Source organism: Barbus barbus (genome assembly GCF_936440315.1).
Source record: "Barbus barbus genome assembly, chromosome: 28".
Lineage (NCBI taxonomy): Eukaryota > Metazoa > Chordata > Actinopteri > Cypriniformes > Cyprinidae > Barbus > Barbus barbus.
In genome coordinates this window covers 22318010-22336589 of record NC_136756.1, presented here as the reverse complement: position 1 = coordinate 22336589, position 18580 = coordinate 22318010, and the positions used below count along the sequence as shown (strand labels likewise).

Sequence of the window (18580 nt, the reverse complement as noted above, 5' to 3'; positions counted from 1 at the left end):
GCAACAGGACACAGCTGATCACTTAGAAAGACCTGTGAGGCAACTGTCCCAATACTTATGCTCACATCAGATAGAGGGATGAAACTCTAAAAGTGCTGAACTTCTTAGCTGGTAAAACATCTATGTGTTGAATCATCCAATAATAAAATGTGACATTCTGTAGTTTTGTCTCATATTCATCTTTTGATCATATTTGTAAATGTCTTGACTCTAGAGCCAACAGAGCAATTTTGACTTTACTGTTCCAATACTTTTGGAGGGCACTGTATATGTATATGTATTTGTGTATGTATATGTATATACGTTTAAAAAAAGACAACTTGTGAAAAAAGTAATATTTTAATTATTCATGTGTGTGTGTGTGTGTGTATATATATATATATATATATATATATATATATATATATATATTTGGTTTTGATTGCTTATGTCCTCATTTCTAAGTCGCTTTGGATAAAATAACTTATTTGTTAACTTTGTTCAATAACTTTGACTAGCCTTTTAGTGTCAAGAACAATATATATTATATACTAAATTACACACACCATTCTTGACCCTTAAAGACTAGTTCATCCACAGTCAAAAATAAGATGAATTTTGAAATAACTTGAATTTTGAAGTACAAAGAACTTACAAATTATATTAAATTACATTAAACTGGCTTAAAAAATTAGTTGAACCTTGTCCAACTGATAAATTAAAGTTGAAAACTGTATTTATTTTGATGAGTTAATGTAAAACACGTCATAACTTATTGGTCATATTTTTATTTTTTGCAGTGTATAAAGTCTAAAAGCTAATAAAAATGTTCAAAATGTTTTTGTTTTTTTTTAAACATTATGTCCTCTGATACAGGATAATGTTTTTCCAAACAGGATTACTGTTTCAATTGTGGGAATTATTGTGCTCTTCTCATATTGCTCAGAACACACCTGCCAAAAGAACGCTGATAACGAAGTGTAGACAAGCCGGATCAAGCTAAAAGAAATATCAGTTCACTACTTAAAATGACAGCATTTCCGACCTGCTCATCACCGCTGTCTGTGTCAGTACAAAGTCAATGTCTGCATGCATTAACCAATCATTCAGTCATTGAAACAGTAATATCACACGCACACAGGAGCTGCATAACCAGCATTTCTCCCTCAGGCTGGATTTACCCAGTCTTTCACACCTGATCGAGCATGATGAAAATGAGAAAATCTTACCTTTCAATGCTTGCTCTTTCTTGAAAGCATGAACACGGGAGAGCAGACTAGGCCAAACCTGGAGAACGGCAGATTCTGAAACACATTCAAGTCCAATTTACACAGGCATTACTCATATTTGACGACATTGAATTGCAGAGCAGAAGTGAGCATATAAACCATAAGGCGGAAGAAACATTCACCTTTTGCGAATGCTCATTTTGGGGCTTACGAACACACAAGAGCTGATTCCAGACAATTGTGTTACCCGACCAAGCTTGAAGAGAGCTGTAATTTAGTTTGTTGTTGTCGCTTTGAATAAAGCTGCTTTCTACTTTGTCTGAAATGAATACTGAACTCATTGACCAGAACAACACAATGTTTGAGTTAGTTTAACATTCTCACCAAACAGCGTGTGTGAGAAACAGAATGATTCATGTCTTCTCTGGGCACATCACCTACAGTGGAAGTATGACTGGATGCACACATTAAACGTTCAGATTCCTTGCGTGAGAAGACAGACAACACAAATCAAACAGCCTGCAGGTTAAACTCCTATCCAGTTTAAAAAAGGTCAAGTGCGCATGTGTACTTTACATAAAACACATTCTGTTCACTACTTATAGTTAGCAGATTATTATTATTAAAATTTATTTGAAAATATTGGAAGCACTCCATTAGCTTTCAATACATCGACCAAAATCCACAAAGAATCAGGATGGATCACTGAACCCTCATATATCATATTTTAACTAATTATTTAACTTGATCAATCACAAGCAAGAGCACAGTCTTGTTTTCTCTCATTGTGGAGCTGCAGAGATTACAATCAGCATTTAATTTCAAGGTTCAATGGGGGAAATAGTCATAATCATCAGAGATGTCTGAAAACAAAAAACAAACTCTACAACATCTACTGTCAGTACTTCAGTGTCTTTGCACGTCATGTAGCATCCAGACAGTTCCTCAAAGTGATCAGTGAATATTCTTTGAGTCCTTTTAGAATACATGACCAGTCATGTGACCGCCACTGGCTACATTCTCATGCACAATAGACACAAAAAAAAAAAGCCTCAAGCGCCAGTGAATTAAAATGTTAACCCACAAGTAGTTCACATCAGCAGTGAAGATATTTGTGGTATTCCCAGGGTCAATTCATTGAATCAGAATATTTCAAATAATAATTTGTAACAATCTTGACTGCAGTAATCTGGAAAATAACTGGGTAACAATAAATTGGTGCTGTTATTTTACTCCTGTCATAGGATGTTAAAAGAACAGTGTAAAGCAATAAATGAAAACCCTGTCATTTGCTTACCCACATATTGTTCCAAACCTGTATGACTTTAATAAAAAGAGAATTTTTCAAGAATTGCACTGGTCGCTCAGTTCGATTCATTAACAAATCAAAAATTGCTATACCCCACCATGATAGATTTTCATTATAAATTACTTCGATTTCTAACTTCAGCTGTCTATAGAAGACTTGCTATATATAGCACCAAATCATATAGAGCATCTTTATGGTGCTTTTGTGTCCTTTTTGAAGCTCCAGGCCTCATTCAGATGCTCCCCAGAACAGCGTTTCATAATTTCTGTTTGGAAAACACTAATGCAACTTTGGAACGACATGTGAGTTAATAAATAATGTAAGAATCCTTTCAATTTACCTTAGCAGTCATGTATTAAAAATGCAGAACTTCCATGCGAAGAGGCCATGTGCTGGTTTGATGATGTCATGATGATATAGTCACCAACACATGAAGGTAAAAATAAATTTAGAGTGGCAAGACACATGCATGTTCATATATTCTTTATATAATGTATATTAACCTAAATCTAATACAGCATCAAACTTAAAAATGGGGGGAAAGTGAGAAAAATAAACAAGTATTAAACCAAGTATAATCAATTTGGGTACAAAGAAGAAGCCGGGGTGACGGGCTGTTGAGGGCCGTGCTGAGAATCAGGGACTCTGAGAACCTTGGGAAAGGAAATGGTCCAGCGTTCTCCAGGAAATGTCTCTTTATATGACTTTTATTTATTAATCATTTTTTAAATTGATATTTTTTTTGTCTCATTTCAACACAAAACATGTCTAAAAAGCAGCCGCAGTGAGAAGTCCTTGTCTGTGAGGCTGGCTGTTTTAGACTTCCACACCTCTGCTTGTTGTTTTTTTTTTTGTTGTTGTTTTTTTTTTACTTTTCGGTTACCTTACGTGTTGGGTGGAAAAAGAACATTACACCGCAGTTATGGGAGGAGAGTGATCGTTTATCCATGTGCTTGTGAAGGTCTCCGTGTGCATAAAATGTACACTCAGCATTCATATACAACGCACTGTGTGATAGTGTGTGAAGGCTTGTGTGTATGTGGGTGTGTGTCTGGTCGCTGTGGACATCATGCTAAAAGTTCTTTGCTTATTCTTCTTGTTCGCCTCAGGACGTCTCTGATCAGTCCTACTCTTTGGCCTCCAGGAACAGGGTCTCCTGAGGGAAGAGTTTAGCCTCCACCAGATTCCACACCGGGTCTAACTGCGTTATCTGGGAAGAGATGAAAAAAAAAAACTAATTTGAGATGTTTTTCAGTGCTTAAGGAATACATTTTTTTTTGCAAATTTTAAGGCCCGCTTACACCAAGGACGATGACTTATAACAAAAAATTTATTATAAATTTAAAGGGGACCTATTATGCAAAAATCACTTTTATAAGGTGTTTGAATACAGTTGTGTGGCCGCAGTGTGTGAAAACAACCAGCCTACAATGGTAAAAAAATACACCCACTAATTTTTTTAATAATCCCAATAAATCAAACACTGAATATGCAATTCCAGATTTCTCCCTACGAACACGTCATTGTAGGAAGAAATCCCACCCATTTGTGACGAACTCTGCCCTATTACACACAGCCCTGAGTGAGAAGTAGCAGTCTGCCATTACTGTTTTCTTGATTCAGAAATGTCCTGTTGCATTCTACATGTTTCTTCTAGAGTCTCTCCTTCATTGTCCAATTCCTGTTCGAACATATAAGGCTGAACACCGCTACCGAGAGTTTCTGACATTTTCAGTGTGTGAGATTGTCCTGTTTTGTTGTTGCCGGTATGCCGGAACATGAGCTCTTGAAGCTCCGCCCTCTTCTGAAAAGGGGGCCCGGGAGCACCAGCTCATTTGCATTTAAAGAGACAAACAAAAAACAGTGCATTTTGGTTCATATTCTAAAAGTGGCAATTTTAACAAGTTATAAAAAATATCTGTGGGGTATTTTGAGCTAAAACTTCACATACAGACTCTGGGGACATCAGAGGCTTTTACGTCTTGAATGAATGAATGATGCATTTATATAGCACTTTTATTGTGTATTGCCGTACACCCAAATCGCTTTACAATTATGTGGGGGTCTCTCCTCAACCACCACCAGTGTGCAGCATCCACTTGGATGATGCGACGGCAGCCACAGTACAACGGCGCCAGTACACTCACCACACACCAGCTACAGGTGGAGAGGAAAGAGAGTCATTGTGCCAATCAAGTGGATGGGGATTACTAGGAGGCCATGATTGATAAGGGCCAGTGGAGGGAATTTGGCCAGGACACTGGGGTTACACCCCTACTCGTTTTACGAGAAGTGCCATGGGATTTTTTTTTTTTAATTGACCACAGAGTCAGGACCTCGGTTTAACGTCTCATCCGAAAGACCGTGCTTTTTACAGTACAGTGTCCCCGTCACTATAATGGGGTGTTAGGACCCACACAGACCACAGGCTCACCCCCTGCTGGCCTCACTAACACCTCTTCCAACAGCAACCTAGTTTTCCCAGGAGGTCTCCCATCCAGGTACTGACCAGGCTCAACCCTGCTTAGCTTCAGTGGGCAACCAGTCTTGGGCTACAGGGTGCTATGGCCGTCTTGTAAAAAGGGGGATAATAGGTCACTTTTGAAAGAATAATAATAAATATTAATAATGCATTTTATTTAATGGTGCCTTTGTAAACACACAAGGTCACCTTACAGCAAGCAAAATAGTACAAATAAAATACAAAAAAGAAACAACAGACAAATCCTGGCAGCATTACAAAGTTCAACAGCTAAACTGCATACATACATGATAACTACTAAGCAAATAGTATGGAAACCTCTTTCTGCTATGGTTAAAAAAATGAAAAATGTAATTGTGACTTTTTAGCTCACAATTTGGACTTTCAATTCTGAGAAAAGAGTTAGAATTGACTCTGAAAGTGTCCAAAATGCAATATATAAACTCACAACCTTTTTTTTATTGAGTTTTGTTTCCTCAGAATTCTGAGTTTTTCCTCTCACAATTCTAAAATTTTGGTTCCGCAAAAAAAAAAAAAAAAAGGGTAATTGCAACTCTAAAACACAATTCTGATTTCTCACAAATGCAAGTTTATATCTCACAATTCTAACTTTATTCTCAAAATGCAAGTTCTCTCGCAATTGTGACTTTTTCAGTTTATATTTCGGAATTCTTCGTTTATTATCTTGCAATTCTGAGAAAAAAAGTTACAATTACCTTTTTAATGTGTGTTTTTTATATATATAAATCTTATGGTGGAAACAAGATTCCACAGAGTAGCAAAGTCCACATCAAAACTGTAACAATAACAGCACAGATGAATGATAGAGTTGGAATACCTTTCAGAATGACTTTTTTCCAGCTGATGAATGCTAAAAACACTGACAGCCAATCAGAATCCATCTTTTTTTTAAGAAACCAAGCATTTCAAGCAGCAGATGACAGAACTGCAGGATATACTTATAATAAACCGAATGCTTTATGGATGCTAATATAGTTAGCATTATAGTTATTTTTCGTTCTTGATATGAACGGACCATTATTGCAATATCAAAATTGTAAAAAATAAAAAATAAAAACAGATCATGAGGTATGCGGGTTAAGTCTGGCCATTCTTCCTAAACTAAGCGATGTGTGGGGTCTAGCCTTCTGATGTCATTGGTTAACGCTGTAATGCGATAAAGTCCCCGTGTGAGGTACGTGTCCTGTTTCCCTTTGGGATAGTAGCTGTTTGTTATCGCAAATGGACCGATCCAAACCAAACACAATAGCAATGGGGTGAGAACTCATCAGCCACTAATAATCTCCATGAGTGAAGCCCGACTTCATTATCCAAGAGCAATGCAATCACTGGCCACACTTTTAACAGCAAACTAACTGACATTTGTGACGACACGACCATCATCCACATCTCGGTTCGGGGATTTTCTCAGCTGATGAGGAGTGACGAGCGCTTGTGTAAGTGGCTTGTGATCCTGCGCCGAGAGAGAAAAGGAGAGCGGGAGATGATGGCTGTATTGTAGTGAGCTAATAGCAGAGCGTTCTCTTGTTACACGGGGCCTTTGCTCACACCTGGGTGTCCACACATCGTACGGCCACAGTGCTCAGGAGAGGGGCTTAACTGCAGCCTGGTGACAGGGCTCTGATTAAGGCCTATTCTCTGCTCCGAAGACCCCTCCAGCTCTACGTGTTTGTAATTAAAACACAAGAGCTGAAAGCAGCTGGACTGGAAGGTCATGGGGTCGGAAAATAAAGCTGTGTATAGTATAATTTCTGTTAAAGAGGGCAGGACACTGGACAATATTACAAAGGTATTGGAATAAAAAGAATATATGCAATACACACAGAAAAAAAAAAAAAAAAACCTTCCATATTTCATGGTTTCTAAGGTGTCATGGGTGATTTTCTTACTGTCCCAAATCAAAAAGCCTACTCATTATTACCACAATAATGATAAAAAGCTCTTTAATGTACTTTTTGAGAAACGGAGGAATAATTAAAATACTTTTCTGTGGTAATTGGCAGCATGCTACATATAGATATCACTGAATGAATGCATTATATCATGAAATCATGAATAACAATTTGTATAGCATCTAAAGCACAGACTAACCTTAATAATAACTATACTATTGTTCATTAATGTTAATTTACATAACTTAAATAGCTAAACAATGTATGTAGTACTGTTCAAAATTTTGGGGGACTTTTTACATGTTTTTGAAAGCTCTCTTGCGCTCACCAAGGCTGCATTTATTTGTTCAAAAATACTGTAAAAACAGTAATATTGTAAAATAATATTACAATTTAAAACAACAGTTTTTATTTTAAGCTGAATTTCCAGCAGCCATTACTCCAGGCGTCAGTGTCACATGACTCTTCAGAAATCATTCTAATATGCTGATTTGGTGCTTAAGACATATTTCTTATTGTTATAATTATATGTAATTTTGAAAACAGCTGTGCTGCCTAATATTTTTGTGGAAACTGCAACAGATTTTTTGTTTCAGGATTCTTTGATGAATAGACCATATAAAAAACTGTATTTGAAATAGATTCTTTGTAACAATTTAAAAGTCTTTACTGTCACTTTTATTAAAATATGAATACATCCTTGCTGAAAAAAGTATTAATTAAAAAATCCAACTTTTGAACATCAGTATATTAAGAAAATAACAAATCAAGATAAATAAAAAATACTTTTCATTGTTAATTTTTGATACCTAATTACACACACACGTATGCTGTCTATACATTTTATTTAACTTGAAATATACTTTAAAGGCAGAATTCTGCTCCTTAAAAACAATAATTCTAATGTCTAAAAACTGTTTTGAGGTAAAGGTCTCATCGGGACACACCTGACATGAAGCTCTGTGCAGATGACAGTAAGTTCAAAGTGACAGCGTATTATCGGCGGGTTTGACATCTCGAAGGGGGGTAGTACAGCTATCACACCCCCTTCAGCACATTAGCTGTGTTGCCCCAAACCTCATTTTAGTGTGTGACTTGTGCCTTTTGTTTTTCAATCTGACCTGAGGGCACGGGAGGGGGTAGTACGTTGTAAAAACACGTAGCTCCCACCAGGATGCCTTCCATTTCTTTCATACGAGCGCTTAAGAAAAACTTCCAATGGAAATGAACCCGAAAACCTGCTATAACACCACAGCATCAGGTAGAAGTAAATGAGGTTCTAGGGTGGCGCAGATGTGTGCGTGTGTTTGTGTTGATGACTGTTCTCTTTTAAAGGGGAATGAGAGAAACAAGGTGGCACTCCAATGGCAGGAGACAGATGCCATGGGTGATTGTTTACATTGTTATCCAATTAACAGACCATAAGAGGAGAAGCATCTGTCAACAAACAAAGCTGTTGTTTTCCTCCACTCTCCCTGCCTTTCGCTCTTTTTCTTTCTCTCACTCCCTCCCTCTTTTCCCAGCACTTGTTAGTTTCTTCAGAAACCTTCTGTTTGGCCCTTCTGAATTAAATTAGACTTCACTGTGCAACAGCGATTGCACTTGTGCTTCCAACACCTTGACTGACACACAAACGCACACTCACACAAAGTCATAAATTTAAAGTACGATTAAAACCCCGCTGACTGACAACCTTAACCCGCAATGCACCGACGGGGGACGTTAAGACCAAATGAATTCAAACGTGTCCGGGTAGTGTGATCTCCACAGATGAACAATACGTTCTCCGACGGCCAAAGTAAACAGAAGAAGAAAAGAGATCATTTGAAGGGTGTGGAGACTCATATCACCGTAATCCTGAAGAGGTTTATTAAAGCAAGAAGTGGCCGTGCGATGGAGGAGAGGCCCGGGCGGCTGTTTTCTTTGGGCCTTGATGATGTTGATGGCAGGTAATCCTGTTAAACCTTTAACACACTCATCTTCAACGGCCCCACACAGTCACCAAACAAACAGGACAGCCACCCAGATGACCACAGGAAAAGGGGCACGAGAGAGAGAGAGGGAATCCTGCTACTCGACTTCTGATCCCTAAATCGAATGATGACCATTTATAGGCCATTGAAAAGGAGCAAAAAAGTCATTAAAAAGCTCAATGTATATTTAAGTTTTGGGTCTGTAAGATGTTTTAATGTTTTTGAAAGAAAGTCTCTTATGCTCACCAGTCTTCTTTGATCAAAAAATATAGTAAATAATGTAAAATATTATTACAATTTAACATAACGGTTTTCTACAGTATTTTAAACACATTTTAAATGTAATTTATTCCCTTGATGGTAAAGCTGAATTTTCAGCAGCCATTACTCATTGTGTCACATGATCCTTCAGAAATTATTCTAATATGCTAATTTGGTATCACTTTTAATCAATTTATTAAAACAAAATGTAACTATTGAATTAATCTGTCTGTTGGACAGTAAATATTTTTTCAATATATTATTATATTTTAAAATGTAATTTATTCCTGTGATGGCAAATCAGAATTTTCGGCTACTATTCCTCCAGTCTTCAGTGTTACACAATCCTTCAGAAATCATTCCAATATGCTGTTTTTATTTTCAGGATTCTATGATTAAATTTCAAAAGGAAAGCATTCGTTTGAAATGGAAATAATTTGTAATTATATGCTTTTAGGGTTACTACTGCATCCTTGCTAAATTAAATTATTATTATTATTATTAAAAAAGAAAATATTACTCAAACTTTTGATTGGTAGTGTATAAAAATAAATAAACAAATAAAATAAACAAATGCAACTAAAGGCTAAATGTAAAAAATTAGGCCCAAATATTGTGGGACTTACAACTATACAATATATAAATAGTATAATAAGCTTTTAAAAAAGTGCAGCTGAAGGGAAAATTCACCAGCACTGTTAGTGTAAATATGTCTTCATGAGAAATTTGAGCAGTACTTTTAGATTAAATGGAAAAAGAACACAAAGAAAATTAATTTGCATCTCTGACTGTACTGTGTACTGTGTACATTTCTACAAGCAGACTATTTGAAAAGTCCTGAGGGAATCAATACGGAGTTCACGGAAAACAAAATAAAAGCTGAATGTCTCAGAGCATGATTATTAACTGATGTCACTTGCAGCTGCCATTCAGTTTAAGTAATTTCATTATTAGTATACTTAAGGATTAACCTGATCAATAACACAGTAAAAACTCATTAAAATGACAATACAGAGTTTCATCATAAAGCAGGTGTATGTTACCAGGCCGCTGTAAAGTAAACTCTGCGAAGGCATCATTATAAATTAAGAACACACAGCTTTTAAGAAAGGTCTGGCTTCTGAATCCCGTAGTCAAAACATTTAAAGCAAATTAGTAATAAGCTGAACGCCAGTCCTCGCTAATTCACAGCGAGACTTGTTTAAACTGAACATCTCCACTTTAAAAGCCAGGCAAATAAATATTGCCGTTCATTAGCACTAATAAAAGGACCTGCAATAAGCGGCTAAGAAAGAAGGAAAATAAAGACCAGACACGCGAGATGTGGTTTTCCAAACAGGAAAAAAGAAAAGGGAAAAAAGCAAACCAACAAAAAAAGAAAAAAAAATATACAGCTGAAACAACGGTTCTAATGAAGCCATTTAGGGTCCTCCACCATTAATTAAAACCCAATAGCCAGGTCTGTGTTAGCGCTGTGTTGTAGAGTGTTTATTTGGCCAATTAGGAAAGCGGTGGGAGATCATTATCTGCCTGCAGGAGCGGTGAGGGCGTTAGCTTTCGCAGTGTTGGAGTAAGACTCTGCTAAGGGCCGGCCGAGGGTGGAGACAGAGGGGGGAAGGAGGGTTCCCACCTCTGGGGAGAAGTCAGTTCTGGCTCCCTGCTTGCCTTTAGCATGACCACGGGATGCTAAGGGGGGGGGGGGGGGGGGGGGGGGGGGGGGGGGGTCTAAAGGCAAGAAGCCAACGCAAATGCACAGACAGGCCAAATGGCTCTCTGAGGGTAGAAAGAACAGATGTTTTATCAAGCAGTGGTTTTGCAACTGGTTTGGTCTGGTGACCCAGACTTTGGACATCACATGATGACCCCAAAAGATTTATAAAGATGAATAATAAAGTATATGTTTATATTATATATTATATTAGAAATTATAATATATAATATTGCATTTATGTAAACAATAAGCTGACATGCAAAAAAAGATTCTACATGCACATAATTTGGGCTTCAGGCCACTTTTATCAGATCATCAGATTTTATTCAGTTTTTATACATTTATTGCATTCAGTGCGCTGTTTACATAAGTGCAATATTATAATGTAGGTGTATTATATATTTATAACCTGTGGCATACAGATACTTTTTTATTATTAATCTGTTTATTTATTGCATTGAATTTTTTAAAATTTATAGCATTTCTGTTTATTGTTTCTGTTGTATCTATCTATCTGTCTATTTATATACATATATATGTGTTATATTGTATATATTAAAACATTCATAATATTATATTGTAGATTTCAATTTTAAATATTCGGCATATTCTGCATTTCTGTCTATTAAGTAAGAGGTATATATATATGGATTATATTACATTAGCCTATTCTATACATAATATTTCAGCATATTCCACATTCCTGTCTATTGTTTAAGTGCTATATATATTTCAATTATAAATATTAATATAAAATTATAAAACCATTAATCGAAAAAGTTGCATTTAGCTTTGTTTTCTCTATTCCGAACAGACCTGTTACTCATTTTTGGGTCAGAACCCACCAGCTGAGAAGCACCATTCTACAAGCGACACACATGAGATTAGATTACTCATCCAAGAGATCCTCACGTATCCCCGAGTTGGATAACTTTAAAAAACAACAGAAAACAAAAAGAGCTCGTCAGATGATTGGAGGTCCTCTAAGCACTGGTGTGAGTGGCAATGTGACTGTGCCATGACATTAATGAGTGTTATGAATAGAAAGGGAATCCTGAGGCTGCTTTCTAATCCTTCCTCACGCTCTCGCTCAGAAGAGTGCAGGTGCATTGGATCTGTCCATCAAAGAGAAGAAAAGAACAAACAAACTGACAAACACAACCCTCGCAGGCCGCAAATGAAACAAAAGCCTTCAGACACTTTTCCATCTCTCTCTTTCTAAACTCCTCTGTTTAATCACTCTCTTATTGCTGGCAATTATCTTGGATTTGGATGCGGAGAGGAAAGGAGGAGGAGGGGGGGAGAAAAAGAGAGAGAGAGAGAGATGAAGTTTAAACATTTGTGCAGAATTACAAATGCAATAGTGCTCATGGCCTAATCCTGTGGGAGGGATAGAGCGAGTCTGTGGCAGAGATGATTTTAATTAGAAGAGGCAGAGAGAGAGAGAAAGAGAGAGAGGATTAAACTCAAGCACTGTAGTCACAGTCACAAACACAGCCTGTTTTTCCTGCTTTTGCTTCCCTCCTTTTGCTGGAAACACATTTCACCCTCCGCAGAAACACACAACTCGATTCTCTTTTGCTTTCCAAACAGAGACTGTGAATAAATGCAATACAACGTGTGAAATGGTGTTCGTTGGGTGTGAGGCTGCCCGTGTAGCAGTGTTTAAGGCAGACATTGAGTGTTTACGTGCACGATAAGGCATTTTGTGCATGTGTTTAAAAGTGTGCGTTTGTTGGGGGCCATAGCGCTCGTCCCCAAAGGGTTTGGATGACATGCTGTCTGGGCAGGCCTGCGCACATCTCTTGATTAATGGAAAGCCCATTTCTGTTTCCATGCTGTTAATTAGTCAGGTCGTTAAGAGCAACGCTTGTTATCTACCTGCTGCAAAGTGCACAAACGCAGGACTTTAATGACACAAACACACACTCACACACGGGAAAAAGAACTGCTGACTGTATCTGAAGTAGCCAGTGCACCTTTCTGCTTCTGAGGACCGCAATTAATATTTCATAAATTATTCATGCACTTGTGGATAGATGTAAAAAAAAAAAAAAAAAAAGGAAAAATAAAATACACAAGAGGAAAAGAAATACTAATTAACCAGGCATGGCTTTTAATTAATGTGCAGGTGTGTGACTATCTGTGGACTTGTACAGTACACACACACAGACTGAGATGAGCAACAAACTTCTGCCACACGCTGGGATTAACTAGCCAATTATACACTCTATTTTTCCTGCTGAGCTGTAACACTCACACACACTCTTTGCACACACACATGCACACACAGTTATTAGTGCACCGCAGATGGACAGGAATTAAAAGATATTCACCATCAGTGGGGCTCTAGACTAATATCAGTCATGTTCCAGCATGGGGAAAGTTGCCCACAGAAAATATATTGAACAGGGAGGAGGCGGGTGTTCCAGGACTGTGTGCGCACTTTGGTACTTATAATAGCTGTTATGAGTGGGGTAATGGTCATGACCGATATCATTATGATATACATGTGTTACACTAGTTATTTGCACCCAAATTTGCAGAAAAATGTCCTCAGTACTTAGAAACAATAACTAAAAAGATACATAAACAATGCTTCCTTTTTTTTTGAGGATATCCTTTAAAGGGAAAAAGTTATTCATAAATACATAATAAATACATTAGTGATATACACACTTTATATAAAATGTATTAAACAATTTATTAAATAATAATACTATTAATCATTTTAATATTTATTATTTCTTAAGAAATTATAAAATTTATATATACACGCACAGTTAAAATAAATTAAATATAATTTAAATATATAATATAAAATGTATCTATTGTGTCATATATACAGCACTATGTCATTTTAAGATATATATATTAGGGCTGTATACCTTGGAGAACCTGGCGATACGATACATACCTCGATACACAGGTCACGATTCGATACGTACCTCGATACAGAGCTGTCTCGATACGATTTGATACAATGTGACACGATTCGATACGATTCAATAAAAATACATGGGCCAGAGCCAATTAGTTAATGCTGAACACATTTACTCAACAAACAGAACTCTGCATTTTTCTTCAATTTATTGAAGACAAAAGTGCATTATAACAAAGTGCATTTTGCTTAAATATTTGCAACTTTAAGTGCTCTGATTAATTGTACACAAATTGTATTAATCTGGAAATTACCACAAGTCAACATTTAACTTTCCAAGGGTACAGTCTGAGCTCACACAAGCACAAAATCTTCTTCTTATTATTCTTAACTTCTTATTAAATCTTCTTATAATTCTTTTTTGTGACACCATGTACTGCCATAACATATTTCACTATGAAATCACTTAAACGCTACATCTTGCTTTAACATTTTCCATGAGTTTTTTTAAACTCGCGGGCGCCGCTGCGCCCCCTAATGGCTGGGCGGAGTATCGATACTAAGGGCTAGAATATCGATACTGTATCTTTTTTTATTATATCGGTATGTATCTAAGAATTGATATTTTGAGCACACCCCTAATATATATATATATATATATATATATATGTATATATGTGTGTGTGTGTGTGTGTGTGTGTGTGTGTATTTAATCATATATTATATATTTATGTATTAATTCATATTTATTTATACTATTATTTTAAACAGTCCAAAAAGTTTAAGGATTGTTTTAGGGTCAAAATACATAGAAATTCTAAGACATTTATTAGAAAACTACATAAATCTATAGTAAATGTTTGTGTGCATGTGTGAACTCACATTTCTGCGTGGAAAGGTGGTGAGCAGTTTGAACTCGTCGGATGGGTAGCCCTTGGAGGCAACGAAGTCAAACAGGACCTGGAGTTTAGAGCTTCCCAGGAACCTCCTTTCCAAAAACTCGCCGCTTGGCGTCCGGATGCGCAGCTTGCTGATTGGCTCTTCACCCTCCTCTTTGGGCTCTGGTGGCAGGGCCTGCTCCAATGAGAGACGGATAGCCTGCGCAGGGGACAGAAAAAGGGTAACATTATGGCAAAACAATCATCACATATGTATCTCATGAACTAACCACTTTATAAATCTTCTGATTTGAATGTGAAGGTTTAAAGCTCATTTAATATTAAAATGACTATAAAACCACACTACTTTAACACTCAACATATATATGCATGGATCTTATGAAATCGCAGCACGCAAGTCATGCGTCAAAGGTCCTAAATTTAGCGCTCCATCACAGCTTGAATGTGCCACAAAAAAAACAAATCTTTCCATTTTGCACGTCATAGAAATATCACACTGTTAAAAAAAACAAAACGACTCAAAAGCGAGGGACGAGGAGGCAAACAGTGAGAAGTCGCATACACATTTAAAGAGAACAAGAGCTAAAGCGAGAGGGAGAGGTGAGGGAATTGCACCGTCTCTAGTGATACAGAGCACGACCTGCCGCTCCTCTGGGCTTTTCGACTCCAGCTTGTTGCTCCTGTTGTGACACTGGGCAGCATATGCTGTGACAAAACACGCAGGCTTTATTTACACACCATAATGCAATTATATTTCATCAAAGTGTACAACAGTAGCTCATTAGCAGCAGGTGGCTTGTGTGAGCGCGTGCCGGCCCCGCTCCCTTAGGTAGGGGCCGCGTGTAAAAAGCCCTCTGGGGGGCGAACGGCGTCTCTCCCCAGCCCTACTCGGGATGTATGTGTGCACGTACGTGTCAATGTGTTTCCTGGTCCCTGCGCACAAAGGGCACTAAGGAGCATCCTTTTCACTGCGCTAAACAAACAGAGTGTGTGTGTAGCACCTGACGGCAGAGAATAATGACATCACCACTCCCCCTCGGCCTTTCATGCGCTGTCTGGGTCACAAAAGAGTCCAAATCACAGAGCATTTCCCCTCTCTACGTCTCTATATACTTCTGCTGATTGTTTCCCTCCAGTGCGCCTATTGTCGCCACAGACCCACCGAGGTGCTGTGGTTTGGGCGTGTGTGAGGGTGCGCGTGTGCTTAGATAGACTCCAGGTGGAGAGCATCTTACTGCCTTGTTTACACACATACACAATGTCACAAAAATGACGCACGGGAAGAAACGCAGATCCACGCACGCCACATACGGCCAAACTGTAACAGCTGCTGAAAATTGCAGAAATGAATGTACGCCATTTGAATCTAATCATTCCCTTCAAGAGCAAGAGGTTAATTACGATTGTGTGTGAATCCAAAGGATGTCATGAAACATAACAGATGACCTCTAACGTGCAGGAATCGAAGATATGTCACCTGTTTCACAGCTTGAAGATTCACGTCCAAAGGCGTGACGTTACAGCATGGAAGGGAAAAACGGTCATTTGGAGTTTAGTGCAGGTGATTTTATCTGTTGCGCGCGTGTGTGTGTGTTTCAAGCCTCTTCTCCCGATGGGTTCATTACAGACAGCAGGTGAACAACTTTAGACCCTGCTCTCATTAAAACACAAGGCTGCTGCTGAGTTAACAGCTCACACACGCACACACACACAGAGGACTGACACAATTACTTTGCCTCAAGGCTGTCTTTGTGTTTACCTCTCCACAATATGCCTCATATTAAAAGCTTTGTCCAAGACGAGTATTAAATGAAGCTAAAGTGAGCTATTGTAGGGTATCGTATGTTTGAAGGTCTATACTGTAGCCTACGCACCACGTCCTGACAAGAATGGTACCATTGCAATAGGAGATTGAACTAATTACATGCTTTTGTTGAAGCCTAAAAGTGACAAATTATCTCATATAGCAGTTTCACCTGAGCTGGTCCGGTTAGTATTTACTACTGAATAAACAGACACTAATCTGGCGACACTGGTGTGGCGGCTTTTTGTGTTTTTGGTGAGCAAATATCTTATTAAAAAGAATGTGTTGAACTTGTAAGCACACTAATGAACAAGTACAATTTGTGCCACAAACCGTCTTTAGAAAGAGCGCTAAACCGCACCATCTGTAATACATTTGAATGTTAATACGGTGGTATTGTATTCTGCTGATCTGCTGATAGGGAAGGGGTATATTTGCTTACTCCTACATCTACAGGTGAGATTTAACTTTCCGTGACACTTTTTGATGCCGTCTTTGTGAGAGTGTCAGTGCTTTGACGTGCACCTGTCGTTTTGTACAGCTCGTATACGCTTCGAAAGCACAAACACTGCAGGAGTACGCAGGCGGATTGCAAATATGTATGTGATTTGTGCAACAATGTAAACTGTGTGTTTGATGAGAGTGGTTACGACAGGACATGAAGCTTTATGGCTGTGTAAATCCCATTTAAGTGACATGTTTAGAATATCCAGAAACACATTAAATGTCAATGTGAGTGAAACTGTCAGGTTTAAATTTGGACTTAAAGCATGGGTGTCATTTTTGTGTTCATTTTTTCGGCTTCAATGGATGAGAACGAGTGGTTTTAAAGATTTAAGATGTTTTCAAAAGCATTAATGGCTCTTTTGAACCAATTAACTGGAACTAACTGGCAACGCAGAGTAATAGTAACATAATGCAGGAAATCAGTCATATTTGGCAAGCAAACAAAGCTTCGCTGGGCTCTACGTAGAATAAAACAAGGAAACTAGTACATTTCTGTGAATTCCAGTTCTTCTACAAGAAAGGATCATGATTAAATGGCCTGTATCGTGCTACTTTTAAGGTGAATTATTTAGGGTAATTCTCAAATTTTATTCTTTTCACCAACCTTTGAGCTTGTCATAGAAACCGTGTTATTGAAACAGTCATCAAACAGGTGAACCTCAAAGTAAACCTCACCTCTCGTTCCTCCTCCTGCTCTTTCCTGATTCGCTCCTGACGGACTTGCTCTGCCTCTTCTCGCTCTTGCGCTTCTCTCTGAAAAAAAATAATAAAAATCACATTAACTAGCAACATACTATACTAAAACACCTCAATAAGAATTTTACACAATCATTCAGCAACTTTATATTTCATTATACTTCTAAATTAAATAAAAATAAATAAATAACTTTAAATAAATAAAAACAAACAAACAAAGGAAATCTAAGCAAAAAAGGACATTTAATATCTTGCCAAACCTTTTTACGGTCAGCCTCCAGAGACAAACGATAAGCTTCATCCTGCTCTCTTTTGACCAATTCTCTGGCTTCACGTTCGTCCTGAAAGAAAAACGAGGGTGAATAAAACTAATGTCATGAACTAATCATCTAAAATTAGAAAAAAAATAAAAATTCTGAAATGAATACAAACATTAATATTTATTTTTTTATATGCAGTGGGATCCAAAAGGTAAAAAAAAAATAATAATAATAATAATAATAAAATAAACTTGGAAGTAAACAATAATAGATTTTGCTAAATTGTAATAATAATAATAAAAGTTTCAAAATAAGTAAATAAATAAACACCAAGGTTAGAATTCTATTTTTAGGTCACTGATTGGAAAAGCAAGTAGACACTGACCATGTGAACTAACTTGTCCAAAATGACTTTAACTACTTACTAAAATTGTTTAGCTGATAATATAATTAGGAAAAAAGAATTTTTCAAGTAGTCTCAGAATTTATTTATATTATCATTATATTTCTACTATCTACATCCTATACCAGCTAGCCAATAAGAGCATGTCTATCCAGATAACAATCCCACTGGATCTTTGACGTATGAGATGGTTCCTCATCATTGTCAGCAGTAATGGCCACATACTGAATGCTATTGTATTGCCGGACACACTAACTGGGGACGACTGAAAGA

The 18580-nt window shown here is 37.4% G+C and overlaps 2 protein-coding genes across 2 annotated transcripts in view; both read right to left on the bottom strand.

Annotated features, from left to right (window-relative positions):
• LOC306848081 (retinal Mueller cells isomerohydrolase) overlaps window positions 1–18580 on the bottom strand; it is a 219813-nt gene that overhangs the window by 587 nt on the left and 200646 nt on the right. The window lies entirely within an intron of this gene.
• Window positions 1816–18580, bottom strand: part of LOC306847776 (FAS-associated factor 1-like) — a 72884-nt gene continuing 56119 nt past the window's right edge. The window contains exons 16-19 of the mRNA XM_079381923.1: window positions 17905–17985; window positions 17624–17701; window positions 14621–14836; window positions 1816–3727 (exon numbers count right to left, since the gene is read on the bottom strand). Of these exons, the coding sequence (XP_079238049.1) occupies window positions 3644–3727; window positions 14621–14836; window positions 17624–17701; window positions 17905–17985 (459 nt within the window). The 3' untranslated portion in view covers window positions 1816–3643. The remainder of the gene's footprint in view (window positions 3728–14620; window positions 14837–17623; window positions 17702–17904; window positions 17986–18580) is intronic.